Consider the following 27,048-nt stretch of genomic DNA (forward strand, 5'->3'; position numbering starts at 1 on the left):
GGCTGTTGCAGACGCAGGACTGGCCCCAAGGGCTGCCTCAGTGTCCCTGGTGCTCCCGGCTGAAAGACTCTCCAGGGAGGAATTGCTCAGCCAGCTCCAGAGGGGCAGGAGCCCAGCCCAGAGCAGGACATGGAGTCTCCTTCACCCTTTGAACTGCCTAGCCCTGATCCCAAGGCTTTGAGCACAGTGCTCTCTCCAGAGATTTCCCAGGGCTGGGGGAGCCCCCTGACTCCCCATAGCTCCTGGCAGAGCTGGGACAGCGTGTGAAGGTGGTGGGTGAGAATAACGGGATCAGGGGGATCAGAGCGGATCAGGGAAATAAGTAAGACATGATCTGTGATGGGGGAGTGGGAAGAGGGCAGAAGGAAGGGGGAAGAGGGAATGGAGAAAGTAAGAGTAAGGGGGAATGGGGAAAGGGAAGAAGGAAGGGAAGAGCCCTCAGCAAATGTGGGGACACCTGGCCGGGCAGCACCTGCCTCAGACCACCACAGTGTGCTGTGGACAGGGACCCGCTCAGACAAAAAATCCAGGCCCATGTGCTGCTGAAGGGAGCAGGTGAGCAGGACAGTGGGATGGGGCTTTTCCTCCCGGCAGAGCAGGCGACATCAAAGAGAATGTTTTACGGGAAGATTTACACGGAGCAATTTTCAACCTGCCGCACCCCCGCGGCCCCCCGGCACGAAATGGCGGCGGGGGGTCAAAATGGCGGGGGAGGGGTGAGGGCTGGGATGGCGCGCGCTGTTCCCGCCCCGCCGCCGGGGGGCGCGCGCCGCCCCCGCCCTCCCCGCACGCTCCCCTCCCCTGGCGGTCACGTGGCGGCGGCGCCGCCCCCGGTCGGTGCGGACGGGCCGGGGCCGCCCCGGGAGCGGCGGAGCCTCGGCCGGGCCCCGCGGGGTCTATGGGGAAGGCGGCCGCGCTCTGCGGCGGCGGCACCCGCGGGCTGGTCTCGCTCCTCAGCGCCGTCCCCTGCCTGGCCTGCCACGAGCTGCCGGCCATGAGCGGCGAGCCCGGCGGCCGCGGCGGCGGGGGCCCTGCGGGGGGGCCGCCCGCCGCCCCCCCGGGGTCCGACACCTACAAGGGGTGGCTCTTCAAGTGGACCAACTACCTGAAGGGCTACCAGCGCCGCTGGTTCGTGCTCAGCAATGGGCTGCTCAGCTACTACAGGTACCGGGGCCGGGGGGCCGGGCAGGGGCTGCCGGGATGGGCACCACGGGGGCTGCGCTGCTGCTCGGCGAAAATCGCCTCGTACTGCTCAGTTTGGGCTTTTTTTCCTCTTCTAAAGCCAAACCTGGGTTTTCATCCTGCAGAGCCGCGGCGGGGTCCGGTGCAGGGCAGCGGGGTCCCAGGATCGAACGCCCTGGATGTCCCATCCCTCCCTCTCCTCGTGCTGCAGCAGCTCCGGCTGCTACAGCTGCCCAAATGCCAACCTTCCAGCCAAACAGCCCAAACCCTTCTCCCTTAGCTGTGTAACCTGCTGCTGCTGTTTCTCTGCCAGAGCCTAGGCATCCTTCCCCCAGCAGCGCCAGCGGCTGCGAGCGCTGCGGTGGCGGTGGAAGGACGGCCTGGGATGCTGTGCCGGGGATGCGGGGCTGGGGGAGGCAGCCCAGGCTGGGGCTGCGTTCCTGGGGCCGGAGGGAAGCTCCAGCAGTGAATGCCGAGCCTGCCTGGCTCCCCGTGCTGTCTGACGCGGTGGGTTTGTGCAGACGGGCTGTGGGCTCAGCGAGAGGAGCGTGTCAGACACCCCGAGGCTGTGAGGCTGAATCCAAAGCGGTGGCATCTTTGTAGGTTCTCTTGTGCTTGTCTCACTTGAGCGGTGAAAATACAAACGTGGATTTTGGTTTTTTTATCCTTTGCAAAGGTGTCCCTGTCCGTGGCAGGGGGGTGGAATGAGGGGAGCTTTAAGGTGCCTCCCCACCCAAACCTTCCAGGGATTCTGTGATTTGGATTGTGTTTATTCTTGTCACTTGGAATACAAGTTTTCTGTCACCTTTCGTGTTGTGGAGCAGATGTTGGCTGTACTTCAGGACACGGAAATAATCCCGGATATTAGAAATAGTTGAGGTTTATAAAATAATAAGTCTTTAAAGTGCCAAACCCCCTGAGACAGGAATTCTCTGTAAAGGCTATGCCAAAGCTGTTTTTCCTCCCGACATAAAGTTCATCAGCTGATTTCCTCTCAGCTCCGGCTGCTGACACGTAGCCTGAAGCAGATCCCAGAGCTCCAGCTCCCTGTCAAGTGTGAATATAAACTCTTCCAGGTCTAAGAGAGACCTTGAACCTGGGTCCTGGGGTCAGACCACAGCAGGTAGCAGTGCAGAGGGTAAATGATGTTTGTCTCCTTGGAGTTGTTGAAAACCCTCAAAGAACTTAAGCCAAACAACCTCCCCCCCAAAAAAAGTAGTCATCTCTCAGTAATTCAGCTACTTTACTGTAATACTTTCTGGAATGCTTTAACTCTGCTCGAAAAGGCTTGTTGGAGTTTTAACACCCCGCTTGTAACCATGTCAGAACATTATTTTTACGAGTTGATTCCAAGTCTGTTGTGAGCAAACAGGTGGTTCTCTTTTACAATTATTTTAGATGGGAACAACCAGGTTTATTTTAAGACCATTTGATCTGTTTTAGGCTGAAACAACAAACAGAAACACCCAAGGAAATTATTCTGAGTGGCATGTGAAGGAGTTGAAACTTTGTGGAGCTTTCAGGCAGGGCAGACCTGCAGCAGCTGCTTGGGAAGAAGGATGCTGAAGGGTTTTGTGCTTCTTTTCATCGCTGGGCTTGATGACAACTGAGTTAATTTGGTTGTGAGTCAGGAGTACAAAAATACAGTGCAGAACACGTGGTAAAGTCTTTCTTAAATGGAGAAAAGCCTCCATGATACTCTTCAAAACCAGTGCTCTGAAATAGTGGCTGTGTCAGCTTGAATTGCTCATCTGGGAGCGCTCCTGGGAGACAGTCTGGGGTAAAAACTGGCATTTCTGTTCTGATACAAATTCCAGCTCCATGACAGGAGCCAGGCAGGTGTCAGGCTGCTGCCTGTTCACTGATAAAGAGCATATATCTATATTTGTCTATCTATATTTATTCTACAGAGGTTTCTGGCATTCTGAGAGTCACGGGTCTTGCTTTCTGCTGGCTCTTTGTGCTCATCCCAGCTCAGCAGGTCCCCACCAGAAGTCTCCTTTCCTGCCCTTGCAGGTGAAATGCTGCGCTCTCCTTGTGTTGTCACCTTTATAGCTACACAACCCACCTGATTTAGCTGGGGCTGCTCCAGAGTAGCTTCGTAGAAACCTCATTTTGCTTGTCTGCTAAAATCATCTAAACTGGGAAAGCTGCCCCGTGGTGCCCAAGCCGCCTCCTCGCGTGGATTGATTCTGTTCCAGGTTGAAGCTTTTTGTTCCATTTGGATTTCCTGTCGCTCGCTCTTTAGCTTTAAACCCCAGCCTGTCACGTTGCCTGGGAGGATTTTGGTTTGCAGAGTTGAGCTCCTGAAATCCCGGGTGTCCCCTTGGTGTCCCTGGTCGTGCCGGTGCGTGGGTGGGTGTTGTGCCATCCGTCGGGAGCTGTTCCGAGGGGTTTGCTCCAGCAGCCAAGTGCGACGCCTGTTTGCTGCCCAGTTGGTTTCACAGGGACAGTTTGCTGAATTAAAGCTTCTAATTAGAGCATTTTTCCCAAATGGAGCATTTAAAGCCTCCTGTAGCTTTGCTACATCGATGAAGACATCAAATCTTGCTGCCAGGGAAACTTCATCTGCTTTTGCTTCGTATTCCCTGCTCTGAACCTGTGAAAAATAACAACTGCTGAGGAATTCTTGAAGAGTTCCCGTGCAGTACCCTCCTCTGGAGTGAGGTGTGTGGGTTTAGGAAGTTCCTAAATCCACAGGAAGATAGTTGGACCGTTTTAGTTGCCCTTGATCATTCCTCTTAGATTGTTTCTGACCAAGTTTTTTGGCTGATTCAGTGATGCCAGTGTGGGAAGGCAGTTTTGGGATGCAGGACTAGTCTGCTTGACTTGCTAATGATCCAAACTCTCTCTCTGAACTCTTCTGGCAGGTTGCCACTCAGATTTATCATTATCTATAATTAGCGGCTCTGTACGGGAGAATCTAATCACCTTGAACAGATAAGTGTTTTCAAGGAGATTAGAGAGGATCTTCAGGTGAGTATTAATTCATCGAAGATCAGCATTGGCTCATGTGACCATGGATGCTCTGAGAGTTTTGTGTTTTCCCAGTAGCTCCTTGACCTTTCCAAGTGCTCTGGGATGTGTTGGCTCTTCTGTGGGATGGGCTGGAGCTGGGTACCTGTGGGTTTTGTGTCTGGAGAGCCTTCAGCAGTGCTTTGTGTGGGCACTGGGGTGTAATAATGAAAGCAGTGACAAATGGAGAGGGGAAAACCATGTCGTGCTGTGTGTGGTGTGGCCATTGTAGGGAAAGGAAAGGCTTCTCCGTCAAGCAGCATTAACTCTCCTCTTAGAGCAGTGGTGGGTGCCTGGGGCACTTTAGCTGTCTTGTCTGGGTCATCCTGCAGCTCATTTCCCTGGAAAAGCCCTGTTTTCCAGAGCAGCATTCTTCACCAGCTCTGGTTATCCAGCAGTTAACTCTTGGTTGGCACTGTAAGGGCTTTAGCGCAACCCTGAAGGGTTTGTCCTGTTTCTTGTGCTGAGGTGGGGAGTTCAGGAAGGAGCCTGAAAGCCACTGCTGATGGTAGAGATGTGGAGGGCTTGAGGGCTTCCACAAGAGACCTCTGGGAGCCTCTGATCCAGCTGTTTCCCCAGCACTGCCAAGGCCACCACTAACACATGTCCCTAGGTGCCACATCCATATGGCTGTTAAACCGCTTCAGGGTTGGGGACTCCACCACTGCCCTGGGCAACTGTGCCACCTTGACCACCCTTTCCAGGAAGAAATGTTCCCAATATCTAACCTGAACTTCTCCTGACACAACTTGAGTCCGTTTGCTCTCCTCCTGTCCTTGTTCCCTGGGAGCAGATCCTGACCCTCCCTGTCTGCCGCCTCCTGTCAGGGATTTGTGCAGAGCCAGAAGTTTCCCCCTGAGCCTCCTTTTCTCCAGGCTGAGCTCCTTTCCCATCTCCCACAGCTGCTCCTCATCACACTTGTGCTCCAGCCCCTGAAATCTCCAAGGTGTGAGATTGCAGAGCTTCTCCAGGCCCCTCTTCCAGTGTTGGACCACCCTTGGAGGGCAAGACATTTCCTTATATTTAGCTTGTACGTAGTAGAATGAGGCATTACACTCTCCTGGAATGGTTTTTGTAACACCTTGTCCCTCTGCAGACAAGTCCTGGCGTGTTTGTCACTCTTTGGGTGCTGGAGCACGCAGGTTTCCAGGGCAGCCCTGCAGCTCCTGGTGACTTTGAGCTACTTGTTTTTAAACAGTGATGAATAATTGGTGTTCCCAGTCAGCTTGTTTTCCCATGGCACTCGCTGAATCCATATGGTGCTTTGCTGTTGTTCCTTGTTATTTGCCCGTTCTGGAGGCAGCTCCTCGCTGTGCTTTGTCCCTGGGGACACAGTGCTGGCATAACTCCGTGGGGACACTGCATGTCCCCGTGGCACCTGGCGGGTGCCGTGGGGCGAGGGGAGCGATGCTGTTTGGGCTGCTGGTTCCAGGCTGGATTGCTCTGCTCCCAGTGTAGTGCTGCGGAGGAGGTCGGGCTCACTTGACTCCAAACAGCAACTGCTGCTGACTCTGCAGGAGGGCATGAGACATAGATCTCATCCTTAAGGATGTTTCCGTCCTGGCTTGGTTATTACTGCTGGCTGAGGGCTTTTACAGCTGTTGCCTGGTTCTGTTTGCTGGTTGCAAACTGCAGTGACAGCCATGCACTATCTTTCTGCTTTATTTCTATCCATATCATCTTCATTTGGGTATATGTGATTTATGTGATTGATGTCATCCTTCACCCCATCCCTGCAAGTGTCCAAGGGCAGGTTGGACAGGTCTTGGAGCAGCCTGGTTTTGTGGAAGGTGTCCCTGCCCATGGCAGGGGGGTGGAACTTTTAAGGTCCCTTCCCACCCAAAGCATTCCATGATTCTATACTGGCTCAAATACTTCATTTGATGGGATTGTAGAAGTAATAACTGGTTTGTCTTGTGCAGTACTAAACTTTGAGGGGGCAGAGCACTCTGGATCCATGTGGAAGCGCAGCAGCCTGTGCTGCTGTCTCAAGGTCGGTTGTCTGGGGATCCCTCAGGTAGATTGACTCACCCTGCAGTTTTCACTCCTGGAGCAGTTGGCAGGTATGAAAGGTGTTTTGTGCTCAGCTGCCTGGGTCCTTACCCAAGTGAGGTGCTTGTCACCCCTTTTTGGTGTCACCTGGCCCAGTTTCCATTGCTGGGGCAGACTCTGGTATAGTTCTGCTTTGCTGTCCTGGGCAAGGGCAGGGGGTCACTGCCCAGCCCTGCATCTCTCCCACATGGTGCTGGAGCTCTGCTGGAGTGGGACAGTAAAGGCTGTGCTGACCTTTAGGAGCAGAGGTTGGTGTGGACAGGCTCCTGCTCCAGGACATCCAGGGCTGTGCTCACCCCTGGGAAACCCTAACCAGCTCTCAGTCCCTCTGCTGTTGTGTTGCTCCAGGAGCAGGACGGCTGTCCTTTGGCTCTGGAGGTGACTGGCATCACCTGCCTCTTCCTGCAGCTCCCCTGCCTGTCTTTTTCCAGGGAAATATGTATTCAGCTCTGGCATGGCTTGCTCCAATTACAGGTTTAAGTTGGTGCTTGCATGGCCTGTCATCCTCTGTACCCACAATGAGTCACTGGGAAGGAGCTGATCCTTCTTGTCAGGAGTATTGTGAGGAACCTGCCGTGCTTTTCCATTCAGTATCCCTTGCATCCTGCCTCATTTTCCCCTGAAAAGGAGTTTCCAATCAGTGCAATGTGCTCTGAACTCACTTATGAACGATGAGGACATTCATTATCTGTAGGCTGAGTTATGCTGCAGCAGGTCAGACTATTGAGCTTGTCTGTATTGTTTTGTGCTTGTGTATCAATTATTGTAGCTGAGTAACTCAGCCCGGTAATTTTAGGTACCTGGAGTGTTATCAGTGATATCAGAGCCCTTTGCTCCCTGTAGGTCTCTTCAGCTAATGGCCAACAGCTCAGGTTGTCACCCTGAAATGTGAGTTGTCCCAGCCTGCTGTCAGGGCAGGCAGTATCCTGGAGATTTATCCCTAAATAAGATAGCTCAGGTTTGGAAGCACTAACTGGAGGTGTTCCTTATTATAGTGTTCAATTATTGTAGCGTTTCCTACAGCACCGTGGCAGGGATCTTTCTATACTTTACATCAGCCTTTGTTTGGTTTCGATCAAAAGGCTTGTTTAATAATTAATGACATAATACTCCCGTGTCTGCTGGCTGCGGGCTGGGCAGGCAGAGCTGAAGCTGGAGGAAAACAGAGCTGGATGTGTGAGTGGTGCTGGGGCAGTGGCTGCTGACTCACAGCCGTGTGTGCAGGGCCAGTGCTGAGCCTTGGGCTGCCAACAGATCAACGCTGGAATTAAACATGCAGATGGAAGCGTGGGACTGCGTGTCAGTGGAGCTCTGCGATGAAAGCAGAACAAATGAGAACAAATCTCCTCTTTGGTCCCCTTCCAGGCACTTGGGATTCGCTTCCCCCCTGCAAGCCAGGGCTCCTGGCAGGGCTGTTTTGTACCTGGCCTGTGCTGTCCCCAGGTGATGCTGCTGCTCACTGAGAGACATCATTGTGGGGTTGGAGCTGCTCACAGGTCACATCGTGACACGGGCACTGATGGAGCTGTTGCTGTGTCAGCACTGTTGACTGTGGCACAAACCCGTTGTCACCCATGTTTTCCCTGCCCTTCCTTTCACACCAAACTCTGTTAGTATCCACTTTCATGGCTTTTTTTTATTTTTATCTAACTCTTCAAGGCTATTTCTGCTTTGAATCACGACCGGATAGATGTATGTCCCTGCAGTGACTCAGGGGGAGGTGCTTCGTTCCCTAAAAATAGTCTTAATTCTCCAAATCTTTCTGGATGAGAGCACTGTCTGGGCACGCGTGGCTGTTTAAAGCAGCTTCTGCAATGCATGTGGGGGTAAATATGGTGAAGTGGGAGTCAGTGCCTTTCTCTTTTCCTTCTTTAACACAAAGCAGTGATTCTTAATCTGTTATTAGTAGCTAGAGCAGATTTCTGCTAGGAACTTCATAAAAAACAGAGCAGGAAAACGTTGTCCTTTTGACCTGCTGGCTGTGTATTGCTTTCACTTCAGGCTGGTTGGTTGGCACACCTGAACCCTGTGGCTGGGTGGGCTCAAAGAACAGTGAGCTCTCCTAGCCTTGGCATGGCCACAGATGTGACAACAGGGCCTGGCACTGGTAGCGTGGATAGGAGCAAAGCTCCTTTGGGAAGTCACTTGGCCTCCTGGTAGTGGTGATGTGTTCAGGTCCATGGCTTTGTTTCCTCAGGGATGCTCCCAGAGACACAGGGTGCTGTGTTCCAGCCGCGCCGTGTTGCTGTTCCCAGCTGACTTGGTGCTTTGTGCCTGTCACTCACCCCAGCACAGAATTAGAGTATTTGTCACAGCAGCAAATATCCATGGCAACTAATTCCTCAGCTCTGGAAATCTTCACGATTTTTGAAGTTTCTCTTTTCCTGTGAAATGCACAGGGGTGGTTCCACAAACTTTTTTTTTCAGGTCTTCTGCAACTGTCAGGAGTGGTGGCTCTTCTTGGAAGCGCGTGAAAAATACGCCGGTCCCAGTTCGGAAGATGGGGTGAGTTTGGGTGGATTTGGCTGGAGCATGGACATGGGTGACTGGGGTGTGCTCATGGCAGTGGGACACAGACATGCCCCTCCTTTCCAGGGCTGTACAGGAGTGGAGGTTACAGGATTAAAGAAGCAGATTTTTGTCTTAGAAATGTGGAGATGCTGTGCAGCAGGTGGGGATGGCACTTGTGCCCACAGCTTGTGAGGAGTCAATGAAGCTATGTCAGGGGAGGTTTAGGTTGGATTTAAGTAAAGTTTCTCCCCCAGAGGGTGCTGGGCACTGCCCAGGCTCCCCAGGGAATGGACACAGCCTGAGGCTGCCAGAGCTCCAGGAGCGTTTAAACAATTCTCCCAGGGATGCACAGGATAGGATTGTTGGGGTGTCCTGGGCAGGGCCAGGAGTTGGACTGGATGATCCTGGTGGATCCCTTCCCACTCCTTCCCTGTTTCTGTGATTCTGTGTTAGGTTTCCGCCTTTGGTGTGAAGCCCTTTTCAGGGGGCTCCATCTGGGAGCACTCAGGTGGTGCCTGGTGTTAGGGCTGTGTTCTCCAGCAGCCCCATCCTTTGTTCTTGGAAGACTGAGACCTTCCAGCTTTGCTGTTTCCAAGCATGCACGTTCCTGTGACTGATGCTGGATGCTGTTTATCCGTTGTTTATTTTTCCCAAGTTGCCACTGTGGCGTTTCCCAGCATGGCTTGTGGAGCAAAAGGCACTGCAGTTATACAGTGTGTTGTCAGGTGGAACTACTCCATGGCTTTATTTTATCCCAGTAGAGTTTTCCATTGCTTGTCAGCTGAGTCTGTGTGGTCTGTGTTGGGGAGAGGCTTCTGTGGACTCCCTGGATTTGCATCTCTGCTGGGGTGGAATTTTTATAAGCAGGAGGAAGAGAGTGCTCAAATGAGAAGTCATTTTGTGATGGTACAAAGGTGACAATCATGTTAATACTGCATAATTTACATTTGGCATACATGGCCCACTGTCAGCCCCCATTTGGAATTGTACACAACATGCAGGACCCCTTTTGGGAGCTGGTGTGGCGGTGGTGCTTCTGTTAGCCATATCCTCTCAGGGATTGATTAGGAGTACATGTTATTTGATCGGTCTTTGGTTGCTGTGATAAGATCACAGTTCATTAGTCACAGTATTTGCTGTGTAATGTGGTTATTAACGGGTGAGTGCCCTCGCAGCCAGGCTGTGGGTGATGCCAAGTGGAGCAGAGAGGTCACAGGTCTGGATTTCAGAGGGACTGTGACAGGCTGGAGCAGCAGGGTGATGGGAACCCCGTGATGTTCAGCAGAGGCAAATGCCAGCCCTGCCCTGGGGTTGCTGGCTGGAAGCAGCTTTGCAGAGGAGCCCCTGGGGACAAGAAGGTGACCAGGAGTCACCAGAGGTCAGTGGTGGCTTTGGCTGCATTGGCAGAAGTGTTGAGGGAAGGGACTGTCCCCTGTGCTCAGCACTGGGGTGCCCTGTCTGGGCTGTGGGTCTGGTTTGGGGCTTCCCAGGATGAGACTGGAGCAGAGGAGGAGAAAGATGACCCAGGTCTGTGATGGAGGGTGTGAGAGGACAGAGCCTGGCTCTGTTCATGTCAGGGTGAGGCTCTCTGGGCTGGGAGAGCACGTTGGAAATCCTGCATGGACACATAGAAGCGTGTTGACTTGGGGGGAGGGACTGAATACTGGAATAGAGGTCTGGAGAGGTGCAGGGAATTCCTGACTGTTCCAGCTGTGGATAGACAGAGTCCTGAGCAACCTGACCTGGATGAAGATGCTCAGAGCAGGAGACTGGACCTGAGGCCTTCTGAGGTGTCTTCCAGACACATTTCATGGACCATTCCATGATTATTTCTGACACTTTTAGTGAGTTTATCTTCAGCTCTCTGGATGCTGATGGGGATGAGGAAAAGCCATGTCCTGTCTATGGCTTGTCCTGGCATTGCCAGGGGATCCCTGGGGATTCCTGTGTCTGAAACCTTAGGCTGTTTCACAGACCCTTCCATGGCACTCTGAATTGAGGGACATCCTGACACTGAGACAGCCTGAGGATTTGCAAACCGAATTTATGGGATTAAGCTGTGCTTTACTGCTCTATCATGCTTTTATCTGTTAAAGCTTATAATAAATAGAGTGTTTGGCTGGAGCACTTGGAGAGACAAAGATCCAGTGGTGTTTCTGATCCTTTTAGGAGTGGGATTGTCTTAGGAGCTGATGGATCGGAATTTTCCTATTTTTTTGCCTGTGCAGTCTCTGGGTGTCCCAGCTGGGTGCTGCCCTGGAACTGTTTTCCCAGGAAGCTACATTTTTTTGTGGGTAAACATTGAGTACATACTGAAAGAGGCATCTGCCTCTCCCTCTCTGTCCCTTTACTTTTCACCGGAAGGAAAGTAATAAAAACTTCTGCTTTAGGAAAAAAAACCTATGGATACAAGCTCGTTGAAAATTTAGTTTTAAATTTGAAAGTTGACTTATAGAGGTCTAGAAATTTGTGCTTTATTGCTCTGTAATAAGCCCATTTTTCCCTCCTTACAGCTGCAGACATCCAGCTCGGAATTGTCACTTGTAAGTACTTTCAGAGGCTGCAGCTCTTTATCCCAGCATGGATAAGGTCTGTAATTACTGGGTTGGATTGAGTTCTGCTGCAAAACTGCAGCCTTAAGGTGCCTTTGCAGCACAAGAATGAAATCTCTGGCTGCCCATAGCTGATATTCCCCATTTTTGGAATGTTGCAGGTTAATTTAAGCACAAAGCATACGCTGTGGGAACAGGACTGAATCCATCAGTATTTGTACAGTTGATTTCCAAGTGCACAATACCTGAACAGGCTTAATGATTGTGAGAGTTGAATTCTGCCAGCAGTGGAGACTGAGAGCCTTAGGGAGGAATCCCTGTGGATGCTGCAGGGAGGCTGTGACGTATTTGTAGGAAGCAGTGGGATTGTGGCAGGGAGCTTCCCTCTGTCATGAGGCAGCTGTGCCAGGCCCAGGGTGTCACAGGGTTAGGCTGGGGGTGGAACATAATCTTTAATCATGGAATCCTAGAATGGTTTGGGTTGGAAGGGGCCTTACAGCCCATCCAGTGCCACCCCTGCCATGGGCAGAGACACCTTCCACTATCCCAGGCTGCTCCAAGCCCCAGTGTCCAACCTGGCCTTGGACACTGCCAGGGATCCAGGGGCAGCCACAGCTTCTCTGGGCACCCTGTGCCAGGGCATCCTCCCGGGGAACAATTCCTTCCCAATATCCCATCTATCCCTGCCTTCTGGCAGTGGGAAGCCATTCCCTGTGTCCTGTCCCTCCATCCCTTGTCCCAAGTCCCTCCCCAGCTCTCCTGGATCTCCTTTAGGCACTGGCAGGGGCTCTGAGGTCTTCCAGGAGCCTTCTCCTTTCCAAGCTGCGCAATCCCAATTCTTTCAGCCTTAACATAGTGAGGCTTTAGTGTTGGGAACTTGTTCCAGGGCGTTTCCATGAAGATTTACAATTTCTGTAGTTTTAGGAAGTAAGAATTTAAGTAGCTAAAACACCAATATTAAGTCAGACGTTGCCCTGAAGTGAGGCATCCTCATGGGTATAGAGGGAATTAGAGTTTTGTTTGACATTCAAGACACCATCCTTCAAATACTTCTGCTGTTTTCCATTTGCTTTGTAAAGGAAGTAAGTAGTGAGCCCTTTGTCTCATGGGGCATGTACATAACCTCCATTATTAGCATTAGGTTTTAATTTCCAGACTCAAAATAGATCATTGCCATTATACCGTATGATAGACCATTATGCCATTAGGTGTAGTCTTAATTTACAAATTGGTTTATTTATGGAACTGCTGGTTTGATGTAAACCCAGCAGGGGTGCTTCAAATCCCTGTGTGGGATCAGTGCAGTCCTGTGATGGCAGTTTGTGGGGGCACATCCTGCTGCTGCACCTTTATCCCTCAAACACAACCTCACAAGAAGTGTTTGTGCCGTGCCAGGTCTCTATAAAAAGAATCTGCTCCCATGTGCAAGTGTTGGAGTCAGAACAGCTTAGCTTAAGTGAGCCTGGATGCGATGTGATCCCGCTCCCTCACTTGGGAAAAGGGCATTGTGCTGCTTTTCACTGCTGTCTGCTCCTTAATATCATAGAAGCATGGAATATCCTGAGTTGGAAGGGACCCACAAGGATCATCAAAGTCCAGCTCCTGGAATATGTTTATATGGGAGAATTCCCTACAGTGGCCTGGCATCTGTCCCCTTTTACAGCATTTTTTTAGCCTCTGGTAAGATAAAAGTAAATATAGAATTGAAGGTTTAAACCTGCTTTTCTTCCCATGAAAGATTAAAGAAATAAAAATGGGTAGAGAAGGTAAAAAACCCGAGTTTTCAAGCAGTTTGTTGGATCCTGGGAAGAAAGGAGGAGGATGGTCACAGCTTTGTCTCCTACATGAAGTGGGAAACCAGCTGAGCACTGGGCCCTGTTCTGCAGCTCAGCTGGGCTCTTCCTTCTCCCTTGGGACATTTCCCATGTCTTCCCTGCTGTGCTTTGGGCTCCTTTGGTGGAATCTTTCCAGTGGCTGAACCTGCCAGGGTGAGACCCCCAGGGCTGAGGGTCCTTCTGCTGGAGGAGAGGGGCCGTGAGTCACTTCTTGGAGTCATTCGAGGAACACATGGACTCAGAGAGTGGCTTCTAGGCAAAGCTTGGCCTTTTATCTGTATAAATATTTGTATAAATAGGTGCTTTTCACCACATGAGAGTTTAAAACGGGAGAGCAGCATTCATCTCCCTGCTGTTGGCTGGAGAAGATGAAAAGCTTTGGAAAAGGCTGGATTCCTTGTGGTGCTGGCTGCACTTCTGGTGTTTGTTTGTTGTCTCACACCTCACTGGGAGCGTGGATCACTGCACAGATCCTGCTGGCACACGTGGCAAATGTCTCTCTGCTTCTCCTGTTTTTCCCTGTTTTTCTGCACTGGCAAAGCACCCAGCCTGTGTGTGGTGCCTCTCTGCTTCCTTCCTCAGATGGCATTTGTCCTGAGGAGCAGCCAGAACCCTCCGTTCTGTCCCAGCCGTCTGATTTTGCAGTTGTTGGAGAGGCAGGGGAGGAGGTGTTCTGTGGAAGGGAGCGTTGGATGTGGCTCCTACGGAAAAGTGGCTGAGGGCTAAAAATAAACCATTCCCAGCATTGTCCCTGTGACAGGAACTGCTGGACATGAGCTCTCGGGGACAGAGGATTTTAATATCCTTTATGAAGCGCCAGGGCCTGGGCTGCAAGTGGGATTTTGGGACCTCCTGGCACAATCCTGCTGCTTCCCAGGAGCCTGAGCAGCTTGGGGGCTTGTGGAATTGTCTGGCCAAGCAACATGTAAAATTGGGGTTTTTCTGATGAACAAACAACACCTAAAGGGGCTCCAGGAGAGCTGGAGAGGGACTTTGGATAAGGGCCTGGAGTGACAGGGCAAGGGGGAATGGCTTAAAGCTGAAAGACAGTAGATTTAGGTTGGATCTTGGGAAGGAATTGGTCCCTGGTAGGGTGGGCAGGCCCTGGCACAGGGTGCCCAGAGAAGCTGTGGCTGCCCCTGGATCCCTGGCAGTGTCCAAGGCCAGGTTGGACAGGGCTTGGAGCAGCCTGGGATAGTGGAACAGGGACTGGATGGGCTGTAAGGTCCCTTCCAGCCCATTCCAGGATTCTGTGGTTTGCTTGTTTGGCTTTGTGTGTACAGCAGGCTACTTTGGAAGCCCCTTGGCTTCCTTGAGTGGCAGCTGGAATGGAAAGGAGTGACTTTGGATAAAGTGGTGATACTGCTTCTATGGATGTGAACCTTTCCTGCATGGAGGAGAGGGGTGGGATGGCAGCTGGGTGTTCCCAGGAGGTGTGAAGGTGTCCTGTGCAGGGAGATGATGGTTGGGCTTGGCTGTGGCCAGGGGAGCGTGAAGGGGTTGGGAGCAGAGGGCAGGACTCAGACTGTGCTGAAACAGCTCAAATGTTTCTGCATTAAAACCTCTGAGCATTTATTGCACCACACAAGTTGTCTTGCAACACAATGCACTGAAATAACACTGAGAGTCTGCTCTGAGCAGTTGGGAAATTGGCTGAAAGCTGCAACTCATCCTTGTCTGTGCGTGAGAGTCGTCCCTTGTGAAGGTCAATGACTTTGCCTTCCGTCTTGGCTCTTCCTGGTAACCCGCAGTCAATATCCATTGGGTTTTTGCAGAAAATATACAGCCCTGAACACTGATCCCAGAGCATGTCTTGGATTATAGATTTATGGAATGGTTTGGGTTGGAAGGGAATTGAAATTTTATCTCGTCCAACCTTGCTATAGACAGAGACACCTTCCACTATCCCAGGCTGCTCCAAGCCCTGTCCAGCCTGGCCTTGGACACTTCCAGGGATCCAGGGACAGCCACAGTTTCTCTGGGCATCCTGTGCCAGGGCCTCCCCACCTTCCCAGGGAAGAATTCCTTCCCAATATTCCATCTATCGCTGTCCTCTGGCAGTGGGAAGCCATTCTGCCTTGTGCTGGCACTGAGGTGATGCAGAAGGACATTGGGTCTTGCAGTGAAGCAGCTGAGATGTGCCAGGCTTGTCCCCAGGTTGATGGCCAAGGTCACTTGGGCACCTGCAGGATTTGATCCAAGAGCCCTGTCAGTTCCAGTCATGGCCCAGTAAGTGGTTAACTCTTGACTCCTATTTTAAATAAAGCTCTTGGCATCTCCAGCAGCTGGAATGCCAGCTGCCAACATTTTATTTTCTGGGTGGTTTCGTAAGGGATGGGAAAGGTCTTGCACTGTGCCATGCTGCCCCTTGCACTCACTGCCGACACAATTTGCTGTGCTGCTTGCATTTCCCTCTGTTTCCTCAGTTCTTGCAGAAAAGCTGCTCTTCCCAGGATTGCTGACCTCCACACTCCTCAGGAGCATGTGCTCCAAGGATCATCTGATCATTTCCTGGGTAGTGGAGGTCATGGAGGCACCTTGTATGCAGTATTCAAGTTCATGCTCCCTTCTGCTCTCAAGTAATGATTTCCTGCATACTGGAATCTGTTCTGGGAGCAGGCAGCTGCCTCCACTGCCCCAGGGGTGACTGCTCCCAAAAGTGGGATATGCTGATTGTAGAGCTGAGCATGGGTTTGTCATGGAATGAAGTTCTGGGTGGTCGCAGGAGGCTTTAGAAGCTGCTGCTGTTGGGTGTTTGCCGTGAGCAGAAGCAGCTGTTTTCCCTGTTCAGGGAAAAGATGGAACTAAAGGAGCCTCCCTCCACATCTGCACTGGACACACACCTGAAACCTGCCTCCAATAAACCTGTAGGAAAGTGGTTGTTGAACTGAGGATTTCACAGTCAAGGGCTGAGATGCAGCAGTTCAGCTTTTAAATGTGAGGTTTTATCTTCTTGTGCCTTAAAATAGAGGAAAAAATGTATTCATGCAACCATGTGGGCTTTGCATCCGGATATTGATCCTTAAGGAATATTTTATCCAGAGAGATTTTGCGTCTAGATATCCATCCCTGAGAAAAATCTCATCCATGCAGAGATCCTGAGCTATAATTGAGCGTTGTTTGAAAGCTGGCAAGAAGTCAGGAGTGCGATGACTTTAGAGTGATGTTTGAGGTCACAGACTGTAATTCATGTGCTGTCTCTGAGGGAAATTTATTGGGTACTGAAAACATTAACATTGACAGTAACTTGCAGAAAGAGAGCTGCTTGCAGCATGGAAAAATTCCTGGAAGTGAGCTCTTCTACCCACCCTCAATCTCGGAAAGATGGGATAAATATTGTGCTTGAAGCTAATACATCCCTTAAAGTCTTGTAGTCTGGAAAACCAGGATTTTTTAATCAGTCTGAATGTTGTAAATGAGATAGGAAGTGATGGGATAGGAATAAAAATTGGGTTTTAATGTTGACTGTGTGTGCCCTGTGTGCTATTCTATCCTTGGCTGTGGTGGTGAGAAAAGATAAACACGAGTTGACTGTGGCTGATCTTGATGCTGATCATTTAACACAATTCCCAGGGGCTGAAGGACCAGTAAAAACTTGAAAGCAGAGGCTATAATGAGAAAAATGACTGCTTGAGGCTCTCATCTGCTGCAGTGCATTTATTTCTTGTGCAGTAAAGAGCATTTGTCAAATGAACCTTGTGTGTGGTCAGTCCTTTGTTCTTGCTTAAAAATGAGCCACCAAGCACGTGAGTCAGGCCTAGCCCAGGTCCTGGGTTATCCTGCTGGCTGTGGAGGTGATGGGATCTGGACCAGACCTTCCATGAACTGTTCACTGATGTGATAAACTCAGCAGTAGCTGAAGGTCTTGGTGGGTTTTTGCCCCAGTCTTGGTGTGATTTTCTGCTTTTGGATCTTTGGCATTTTAGTTTGGAAGGTAAAGAAGACAGAAATGGGTGACTGGGGAGCTTCCTCTGGCGTTTTTGGAAGCTCCATGCCCAGGGCCTGGCTCCCCTCAGCCATTCCCAGCTCCATGCCCAGAGCCCAGCTCCCCACAGTCCTGCTGAGCAGTGGCTTTGCCGAAGCTGCTGAGCTGGTGCTTTGGTGTCTCAGCTGTGAGGGACACCAGTGTCCCTGTGTGGGGTCAGCTGCAGGCCAGCTGCCACCAAAGACATGCTCTTAGAGTGTTTCCTTCTCGTCACGTGCATACTTTCCCCATGCTGAGTTCCTTTAATTCTGGTTTTGCAGGAAGGGAAGGAGTGCAGGCCCTTTTTGGGGAGCTGCAGCAGTGCTGGGTGACAGTGAGGTCAGGGTTGTTCTGTGTCACACCAGCTCAGGGAGCTGTCTGTGCCCTGCAGAGCCAGGGGATGGTGGGGGCAGGTGAGGCCCCAAACCAGTGCCTCCAGGAGCTTCTTGGATGCCCATGTTTGCAGGGCTGATATCCTTATCAGCCAGGGCCACACCAGCCTCTCCAGAGGTACAGAGGAGATAGCACAACGTGGTGGGAGGAGTGGGAGTGCTTGCTTGTAATTTTTTTATCATTAGTTTTATCTTTTGGTTGTTTTTGTTTGTTTTCATAAAAACCCCAACACAAAGTCCCTTTGCCGACCATATCTGCAGATATCTGCACTATGGCTTAGTTTATTTTCTGGCCCACTGCTGAAGTTTCCTGGCAGAAAACCTGCACCAAGCACATGAGAGAGGGTAGAAATGTGGTTTAAAAGCCAATCCTGAAGGTGTGTAGTGGGATGGGCTGATTTTAGGGTATCCTTGTATTTGTGGTGGAAGCACTGCAGAAACAACATTGATGAACAAGAGAAAGGGAAGTGTGCCTTTTGCTGTGATTCTGATTTTGGCAGGGAAAGCATTTCGAGGTCTGTGTGCATTTGTGCAGGTTTTACACAGGTTTCTCAGGAAATGAACCCCTGTACTTGGCACCCAGCTCAGATATGTTGTATTTTGGGAGGAGCTTGCCCTGTGCTGCTCAGCCACCCAGCAGCTCTGCCTCTTTTATTTAGGAAAAGAGGTGAAGGGAAGCCTGGGTGTTGTTTTCTGAGCCTTTTTAGCTTGGCAGTGTTGGTTTTCCTGCTCTGAGCATGTGTTACACCCCTGCACTTCCCCAGCAGGGAGTGTTCTGATGGAACTCTCACATCACAGATGCGTCTGACCAGGAAGTGCTGGCGTTGGCAGAACCTCCTCCTGGGATGGTGCATGGAACCTTGCTGGCAGGCAGTGCTGGGTCCTGCACTGTGACACTGAGAGAGTTTGTCTGACAAATTGCCTGCCCTGAGCTCCTCTGGAGGTTTTTTCACTCTCAGAAGCACGGAGAGACAAGGGCTGTTTGTAAATGATGTGGAGCAGACGGCATCTTCCCGGTTTTTCCTCATTCCTTCACTGGAATGGGTATTGCAGTCAAACTGAATTGGAAAAGCACTGGGGAAAGGAGTGTGAATTCCAGATTGCTATGCTTATTGCTTGCTTACAGGAGAGATGTATGGCCAATCTTCCTTAAATCCATGCTTAGGAGATGTTGCTGAAGCTCTTTGGTGTTGTGTCCCAGCGTGGGCAGGGGTTTGTCCCAGAAACTGGCTTGGGAAGCTGCTGGATGGGTTGTGGGAGAATATTCCTGTGATCTCTGGGGGAGGTGAGTACCCGAGCTGCATACTTCCCTCTGGCTGGTGAGGATTGCAGCTAGGATTGCAGCCAGGATTGCATCCCTCAGGCTGGTGAGGATTGCAGCCAGGATTGCATCCCTCAGGCTGGTGAGGATTGCAGCCAGGATTGCATCCCTCAGGCTGGTGAGGATTGCAGCCAGGATTGCAGCCAGGATTGCATCCCTCAGGCTGGTGAGGATTGCAGCCAGGATTGCAGGCTTTCCCTTAAACCTGCTCGTTCCCAATCCATGCCCATCCTGACTGCAGCCAGTTGCAGATTAGCTGGCCTTTAAATAGAGCTAAATTGTGTGTTTTTACAGCAATCTCAGCCCAACACTTGCTATGTGCATGTTTGGGGTTGGTTGGTGTTTCCTTGGGTTTGGGGAAGGCAAAAAGAGGAAGGAAAGGGAAAATCTGAGCTGTTTGTCACATGGAGCTTGTGGTTTGTGAGAGCCCTGCTGAACCAGCTGTGGTGTGCTGACCTCACTGGGAAAATACCTCTGGAGCCACACGCCTGCTTCCCCTTGGGTATTTGAGTTCTGGGATGGAGTTGTCTTAAAACTCTTTTTCCTTGAACCCAGGGAGAGTAAAAACCCCAAGAGGGTTGGTTTCAATCTTCTATGCCCTGGCTTCAGGCATGTGAGTTCAAATTCAAGTGTTTTCTGGGCTTTCTCATGCCTAAAAGGTAAGCAGAGATTTCACTGGCTTTATAGCCCCGATTACACTGAACAAAAGACATGGGAAATCTCAGTTTATTGGGAAATGTGCCTTGGAGCACTTGTGCAGATGGGCTGCTGGAATCAGGAGCGTCTAATATTTCAGGTATTGAGTGTGGGTGACAGTGAATTCAAGCACCAGATAAGGGCATGGGTGCTTTGGAAGCGGAGCTGAGCCATGAGGGAGCTGTTGTCCGGCACAGGTGACGCTGGCAGGGGGTGGTGGCACAACAGTCTTTTGTGGGCAGTGAGAAATGGGGAGTGCAGCTCCTGTCCCTGTGCCCTGTGGGAATGCTGTGAAGGATGGGAGAGCTCAGCCTAATCCAGAGGGCTTTGGTAGACACTGGATTCTGCATGGAAATCCTTGTGCCTTGTCCTGCATCCCGTGGGAAGAGCAAGCTGTGCTGCTCAGGCACAGCAGGGACTCGGGGCTGTGGCATCTCTGCTGCCTCCCACTCTTGGGAAGGAAATAAAATACTGTCCTCAGCTATTGAATTGTCCAGTTCTGCCTCGTTTGTTCCCTGTCCTTGATTCCTCTCCTTCCTTCTGCCTGCAGCAGTCCTTGCATCTGACTCCAAAGGGCAGTTAGGCCATGAATCTAAATACTCATCTGTGGCTGCAGAGCTCTTAATGTTATGATATTTTCCACTATGATGGAGAAATTAATTTTATAAACTGGTTTCAACTTAAGCCATGAAAGAAAAACTGGAAAACTGAGGTCTTAATCTCCAAGACTGGAGAGGTCAGTGCTGTAAGAAACACTGATGTTGTCACAGAGTCATGGAATCATGGAATAGTTTGGGTCGGAAGGGACCTTTCATTCCAACTCCCTGCCATGGGCAGGGACACCTTCCACTGTCCCAGGTTGCTCCAAGCCCTGTCCAACCTGGCCTTGGACACTTCCAGGGATCCAGGGGCAGCCACAGCTTCTCTGGGCACCCTGTGCCAGGGCCTGCCCATCCTCCCAGGGAACAATTCCTTCCCAATATATTTAAATGCTGTTTAAATTTCTGAGTAAACAGTGCCCAGGGAGCTGCAAATGGCCTGGTGAGGCTGCTGGTGCCTCCTGTGTGTTCCAGGGCTGGAGCTCCTGTTTGAACACTTGGTGCTGCTTTCCCAAGGGAAGGCTGAGTCAGAGGCTGCTCTTGAACTGTGCTGGCTCCTGGGTGATGCTGGGGTGAAGTCCCTGCAGTGTGTGGTTGGACACTGGGGGGTTCAGATGCAGCTCCTGAGCCCAGATTTCACTGCTTCTGGTGTAACCACAGTGAGTGAAAGCCAAGGGGGAAGGAGATGCTGGCATAGGGAAGACAGGAGCTCCCGAGTCTTTAAGTGCTGCTCACCTTGGGCTTCTCTGAGCCTGTCCTGGGGACAGCCTCAGCTCAGTGTTTGTGTAGCTCCCTGCTGAGTTTCAGGTGGATGAGCTGCTTTGGAGATCTGTCCCTCACCACCCCGCCTGTTTCTGGCACCCTCAGGAAGCTGGACACTGAACGTCACACGGTCCCTCCACGTGTCACACCTGCCCTGCTCTGCTCAGCTCAGCTGGGGTAGCTTTTGAGCTGCCAGGAGTACAGGAATGCTCTGGTCCCAGGGCTGGGATGCTTGGAGCTCCCTGACCTCCTGTGGCTGCTGGGGCTGGAATTCTGCTGTGCCTGGCACACAGGGACAGTCTTGGTTCCCTGCTGGGTTTCTCTGCCTGATCCTGTCGGAGCTCTGAGACAAGAAGTGGTGTTTCCAGGAGGGACAAGGCTACCCAGAGTGGTGCTGAGCCTTGCTGGTGGAAAGGAAATTTTTAGAGAAATTCCAAAGGTATCCCTTGTGCTTGTTAAGTGTTGGGAGCCGGGTGTGAGCTGGGGCTGTTCATTCCTTGCTGCGTCCTATTAACTTCAGCAGAGCCACACAGTTATAATTACAAATTCTGTGTAAGCAGCATCTTCCCAGCATCCAGAGCTCAATTTTTGGATGTTGGGATATCACCAAAACCGCAGCTGTGGAGCTGGCAGACAAAAAACATTTTATTATCTCCTTTTTCACTTTCTTCTTTTTGCTTTTGATAAACCTGTCCTGTGAGTCCTTACAGGGAGATCTGTTGTTTATATCCAGGGAGATTTGGTACAGTTGTTAAAAATTGGGAGCATCTTTCTCCTGTACAGCACTGGCATGCTGAGCAGCCTCCTGAAGCTCAAGTGTCCCTTCAGAACTGGGAAGCAGGTCTTTAAATTATAATTTGCTGCTCTTTTATGGCACTGCAGTGTGTAACTGCTCTGTCAGACTGCAGAATCCAAGTGACTGAAATTCAGACTCCAGGAGTTTCATACTAAAACCCTTTTAAGGAACTGATGCTGTAAATTGTCTCGTCAAACTCTCTGTGTTTAGATTTGTGGTGTTATGGAGCTGAAGCAGCTTTTTCAGTCAAAAAAAAAGGGAGAAACGCTATAAATAATATTTTGAAAAGAAAATCTTTGAAGACTTTTGCAAAATCTGTCATTGTGAGAGGCTGTGATACAAGAGCTGTGCTGGGGCTGGTAGGTAGGGTGGGTGATGGTGATGCCAGAATTTTCACCAGTCTGAAATGTGATTGTGTTGAAATAAAAAGGGAAAATTTGTATTCAGAGCAGCAGCATCTGCTGGCTTGGACAAAATCCATGTGGGAATTGGGACCTGTGCATCCAGAGGAGGTTTGGCAGCTGAAAAGGGATCTGCTGGCATCGTGGTGAAGGATATCCATGCTTTTAGAGTAAGGAATCTCCTCTCTGATGATCTTAGCACATCCGTAACAGCACTGCTCTTGCCACGGGAGTGATTTTGGGGATAAGCCGTGTCATCTGTCCATGATTCCTGGCCTGCTCTGGAGCCAGGTGCCTAAGCTGGGCAGTGTTTCCTTGGGCTGCTCACTTCCGTGGAGCATGTCCTGGTGCTTTGGGATCTTGCTGCTGGGAAAAGGGCTATATTGATGTTGATATGACGATGTTTGCTGTCCCCTTTCTGTGTGGGTGCTTTAGTCCTCCCTGTGGTATTTTGGGCTATTTTTTCCCTCTGGTGTGTCCTGGCCAGGACTCTCTGCAGGGCTGTCAGCCCCCCCAGCCTCCCATGCACAGCTCTAATTCAGTCTCTCCGAGGGCGAATCCCGGTGGTTTTTGCTCCCTCGCAGAGCTGGAAACTCCTGGAGGCTCAGCTGCCTCCACTTCTGTGTGCTCTGTGTCCATGTTTAACCTCCCTCAGCCAGGTGCTCTCCATATGCAGTGCTCAGATTACTGCTGAAGGGAAGGGAGAACTGGGAAATCTGCCGGGATCACGTTATGCAAGAGTCGAGTGTGAGCGGTGAATAAGCAGATCCAGCTGACCACGAGGGCTCTGAAGGGCACCTCTGCTTCTTTCCCTGTGTGTGGACACAGGAGATTGCTGTTGGCTCCAGGCTGGGTCAGGTGCTTGCCTCGTGTGTGGGTGCTGATTGATTGGAATTGATTTCCCATGCAGATTGGCATGGGAAGGGAGCTCGGAGAGCAAAATCCCAATTTCCTTGGGCGGGAGAGCAAGGCTGTTTGAACGTCTGCAGTTGATTTAGTGCAGTCACCTTGGAGACCTTTGCTGTTTGGAGAAAAGAAAATGATTTTAGCAGCTCTCTCAAGGTGGGAAGGGAACCCTCCTGGGAGCACAGTACGTGCTGCAGTATGAAGGGATGACTTGGTAATGAAAACTGGGGCTTGATTCCTTTGGGGCCCTGCAAAAAGGTGTAACCACACTGTGCCTTGGGTCTGAACTTACCCTGTGGTGCTGAGAGACAAAAACCATAAGTTAGGAGGCACCAGGAGGATTTCGTGTCCTCTTGTCAGACTTGGGTGTGGCCCTGGGATAAATGTGTCCCACAAAGCAGTGTCAGGGCTGAGCAGGTGAGAGATGTCCTTGGGATGTTTATGAGGTTTGGGGGGTTGAGTTCATGGTCAGGCAGAGTGGCTTCCTTCTGTGTAACAAGCAACCCCAGGAATAAGGTATCCTTGGATCGCTGCCCATTTTTCCCTGGGAGGGACCATATCTCCATCCCATAACAAATTTGGTCACCAACACTTTCTGAGAGCAGCTCTAAACTGTGCCTGTAAAACCTCCCTCAGGAGACCAACAGACTCCTGTACTGTGATGTTCTTGTGGAATTACAGAGTCGTTGAGGTTGGAAAAGCCCTCTGAGATCACTGAGGTCAACCATTAACCTGCCACTGCCAAGGCCACCACTAAACCTTGTCCCCAGGTGTCACATTAACACATTTCTTTGAACACTTCCAGGGATGGTAACTCCAGCACTGCCCTGAGCAGTCTGTTCCAACACCTGACCTTTTCCAAGAAGAAATTTTCCCAATATCCAACCTGTCCCTCCCCTGGCCCAGCCTGAGGCTGCTCCCTCTCCTCCTGTTCCCTGGAGCACAGCCTGACCCCCTGGCTGTCCCCTCCTGTCAGGAGTTGTGCAGAGCCACAAGGTCCCCCTGAGCCTCCTTTTCTCCAGGCTGAGCTCCTTTCCCAGCTCCCTCAGCCTCTCCTGGGGCTCCAGCCCCTTCCCAGCTCTGTTCCCTTCCCTGGACACCTCCAGCCCCTGCAGGTCTCTCTTGTCAGGAGGGTCCCAGAGCTCCCCCAGCACTGAGGTGTCCCAGCAGTGCCAGCTGAGGGGACAGGCACTGCCCTGCTCCTGCTGCCACCCCAGGGCTGGGACATGCAAGATCTAAGCACACTTAGACAAAAACAATGGTGGAAGGGAGAGGATATAAAGAGCCACAAAATGCTGGATGCTGGAGGTGGGACAGCTGGGAGAAGGGAGAAAAGCAGCAGTGGAAATGAGATGAGAAAGGCCAGCGTGGTGTACTTGGTAACTTTGCTTTTAGAGCAGCCAGAAGCAGTGGACACAGTGGGATGTGAATGTGTAAGGAATGATGGGGTGTTGTTCCTCCAAGGGAACAAACTCTATCTAAACACCTCACTCTGTCCTTGTTTCTCTGTTTGAAGATCTTGTCCAGCTTTAGTGGCTTGGACACAAGTGCTGCCAGCTCGGGGCATCTCACAGGTCTGTGCTGTGCAGGAGGATGCCTTGATGGTGTTTTGGGGTCAGGTACAGGGGCACTGACACTTCCCTGTCCCTCTGTTCCCGTGCAGGACGCAGGCGGAGATGGCGCACACGTGCCGGGGAACCATCAACCTGTCCACAGCCCACATCGACACGGAGGACTCGTGCAACATCGTGCTGTCCAACGGCGGCAGGACCTACCACCTGAAGGCCAACTCGGAGGTGGAGAGGCAGCGCTGGGTCACAGCCCTGGAGCTGGCCAAGGCCAAGGCCATCCGCATGCGCAACAACCAGTCAGGTATGGTGCGCCTGGTGTGCAGCCAGAGCCTTCCAGTTCCTGCTGCTCCCCCAGCTCTTCTGTGCCTGGTCAGCGGTGCAGAACCCACCCAGATACGGTTTCACGCACAGTTGGAAGTTGCTGATGGTCTCCCAGGAGCACAAAGGGTTGGACACAGCCCTGCTGCACCCATTGTCGTCTCAGCTGCCTGGGCAGCTCTGAGCAGGTCCTTAAAACCGTGGGAATGGCTGTAAATTGTGGAGAGCCAGGAACAATGAGCTAATGATGCTGCTTCTGGAAGGCAGGATGACGTGTCTCTCCTGGAGACTGTGCTGGGAATGCTGTAAATGCAGTGCTCAGAGACCTGGGCACCACATGAGTAGTTTGGTGGATGACTGACACAGATACTTAGTTGAGCCATCTCTCTCTGTGCACATTTCTCCTTCTCCCCCTTTTGGTGTGGTGTTTATGGGAGTAGGTTTGGGACAGCTACACTTTGTAAAGCTGTCAGAGCCCTGTGCCTGGTCCTCAGCTCCTCCCTGGAGGGAAATTGTTCCAGCGCTGTAATGGGTCAGTTAGAGGCTTAACAAACAGAATGTTTCAGAAATATCTCAATGGTTCTGTGATTCTGTATTTCAAGGTTTATAACTCTTCTGGGATTAACATTGGGTTTTCTTCCACAAGCTAGCACAGCTTCGAGCTGCAGTAAACAAACCTCAGAAATGGAGAAGAGAAAGCTCCAGGGATGCCACGGAGCCCCTTCCAGTGCCTAAAGGGGCTCCAGGAGAGCTGAGGAAGGACTTGGGACAAGGGATGGAGGGACAGGACACAGGGAATGGCTTCCCACTGCCAGAGGACGGGGATGGATGGGATATTGGGAAGGAATTGTTCCCTGTGAGGGTGGCCAGGCCCTGGCACAGGGTGCCCAGAGAAGCTGTGGCTGCGCCTGGATCCCTGGCAGTGTCCAAGGCCAGGTTGGATGGGGCTTGAAGCACCTTGGGACAGTGGAAGGTGTCTCTGCCCATGGCAGGGGGTGGTACTGGATGAGCTTGAAGGTCCCTTCCAGCCCAAACCACTCTGTGATTCTAAGTGCTGTGAGATCTCTGTCCCTTAAAATTCTAGCTCTGGAATATGCAAATCCTGACAGAGAGCCCAGCTGACCCAGGAGAAGGTGGAAGTTTCTGGGCACGCTTGTTTAGCCGGGTAGGGTGTGACATGAAGCTGGTTCTGGCTGCAGTGAGCTGGCTGTGGGGGCTGTCGAGTCCTTCAGCTGGGTGGGCGTGTGGGAAAGGATCTGCTGGAGAGGTGGGTGTGCAGCTTTACCTTTCCTTTGGGGCTGTGGGGATGCAGCAATGCTGGGTCAGTGCAGAGCAGCCACGGGGAGGTTGTCAGCCACGCTGCCTCCTGAGTCAGGAGAGCTATTTTGGTTTGTGTCTTCCCATAAACACAGCAAAGGCAGAGCCCTGCTGTCCTGAGGGTCCGGTGGCTCCGGGGTGAGGGCAGTGCTGTGGATGTGGCTGTGCTGCCCTGCAGCTCTGCTGACTCAGCTCTGATCCAGGCCATGGAGCTGATGGGAGAGAAAAGCTGTGCCAGGCTTATGCTTTTCCAGGCTTTCCTGATCCCAGGGGATAAGACACACTGTAAATGGGTGTTGAATCCTTGTGCTGTTGGGGTAGAGCTGAGGACATCAGTGAATTTCTTCATGTGTTAATGTTCACCTGGCTGATGGTTTGTCCCAAGTAGAGATCTTTTAATTATAGTAAAGGGTGGCTGTGTGTTAGGATTGGCTGTTTGTCTTGAAACAAAATAGAATTCCTAATGTTGTGCCCCTGTGAGCTCTGGGGTGGATATTTACAAGTAAAGGGAAGAGGTTCTGGATTTGCTGTAGAAGTCCCCAGTCTTTCAACTCTGCTCATATTTGTCTGACTTGCCTCCTCTTATCCTGAGGGATCCCAAAACCTGTGTGTTCCCCAGGCTGCTCTGCAGAGCCCAGGGGTGCTGCAGTGGGTGCACAGGGTTCTGAGCAGCTGAATGGATCTGTGCAGATAAGGAGGAGCATCCATGGCTCTGGGAGGCCAGAAGATGGAGAGAGTGTGACAGAGGGGGCAGATGAGATGGACAAAGGAGCAGGTTTGGGTCTGATGCTGCCTGTCCTTCTGGGAAAGGACACAAGGATATTCTTACATTGTTACATCTCTGCTCACAGGCACTGC

General features: G+C 51.4%; 1 protein-coding gene across 3 annotated transcripts in view; it reads left to right on the forward strand.

Annotated features, from left to right (window-relative positions):
- The first annotated feature begins 823 nt into the window (after positions 1-823).
- The window catches only part of OSBP2 (oxysterol binding protein 2), a 91,377-nt gene continuing 65,152 nt past the window's right edge, over positions 824-27,048 (forward strand). The window contains exons 1-4 of one of the 3 annotated variants that reach the window (XM_085076276.1): positions 824-1,164; positions 8,677-8,754; positions 11,274-11,303; positions 24,648-24,856. In XM_085076276.1, coding sequence (XP_084932402.1) covers positions 899-1,164; positions 8,677-8,754; positions 11,274-11,303; positions 24,648-24,856 — 583 coding nt within the window. In that variant the 5' untranslated portion in view covers positions 824-898. The remainder of the gene's footprint in view (positions 1,165-8,676; positions 8,755-11,273; positions 11,304-24,647; positions 24,857-27,048) is intronic. The other 2 variants (XM_085076277.1, XM_085076278.1) reach the window with 2 other exon arrangements.

This window comes from Lichenostomus cassidix, chromosome 15 (assembly GCF_008360975.1).
Source record: "Lichenostomus cassidix isolate B80296 chromosome 15, HeHo_3.0, whole genome shotgun sequence".
In the NCBI taxonomy this organism is placed as follows: Eukaryota; Metazoa; Chordata; class Aves; order Passeriformes; family Meliphagidae; genus Lichenostomus; species Lichenostomus cassidix.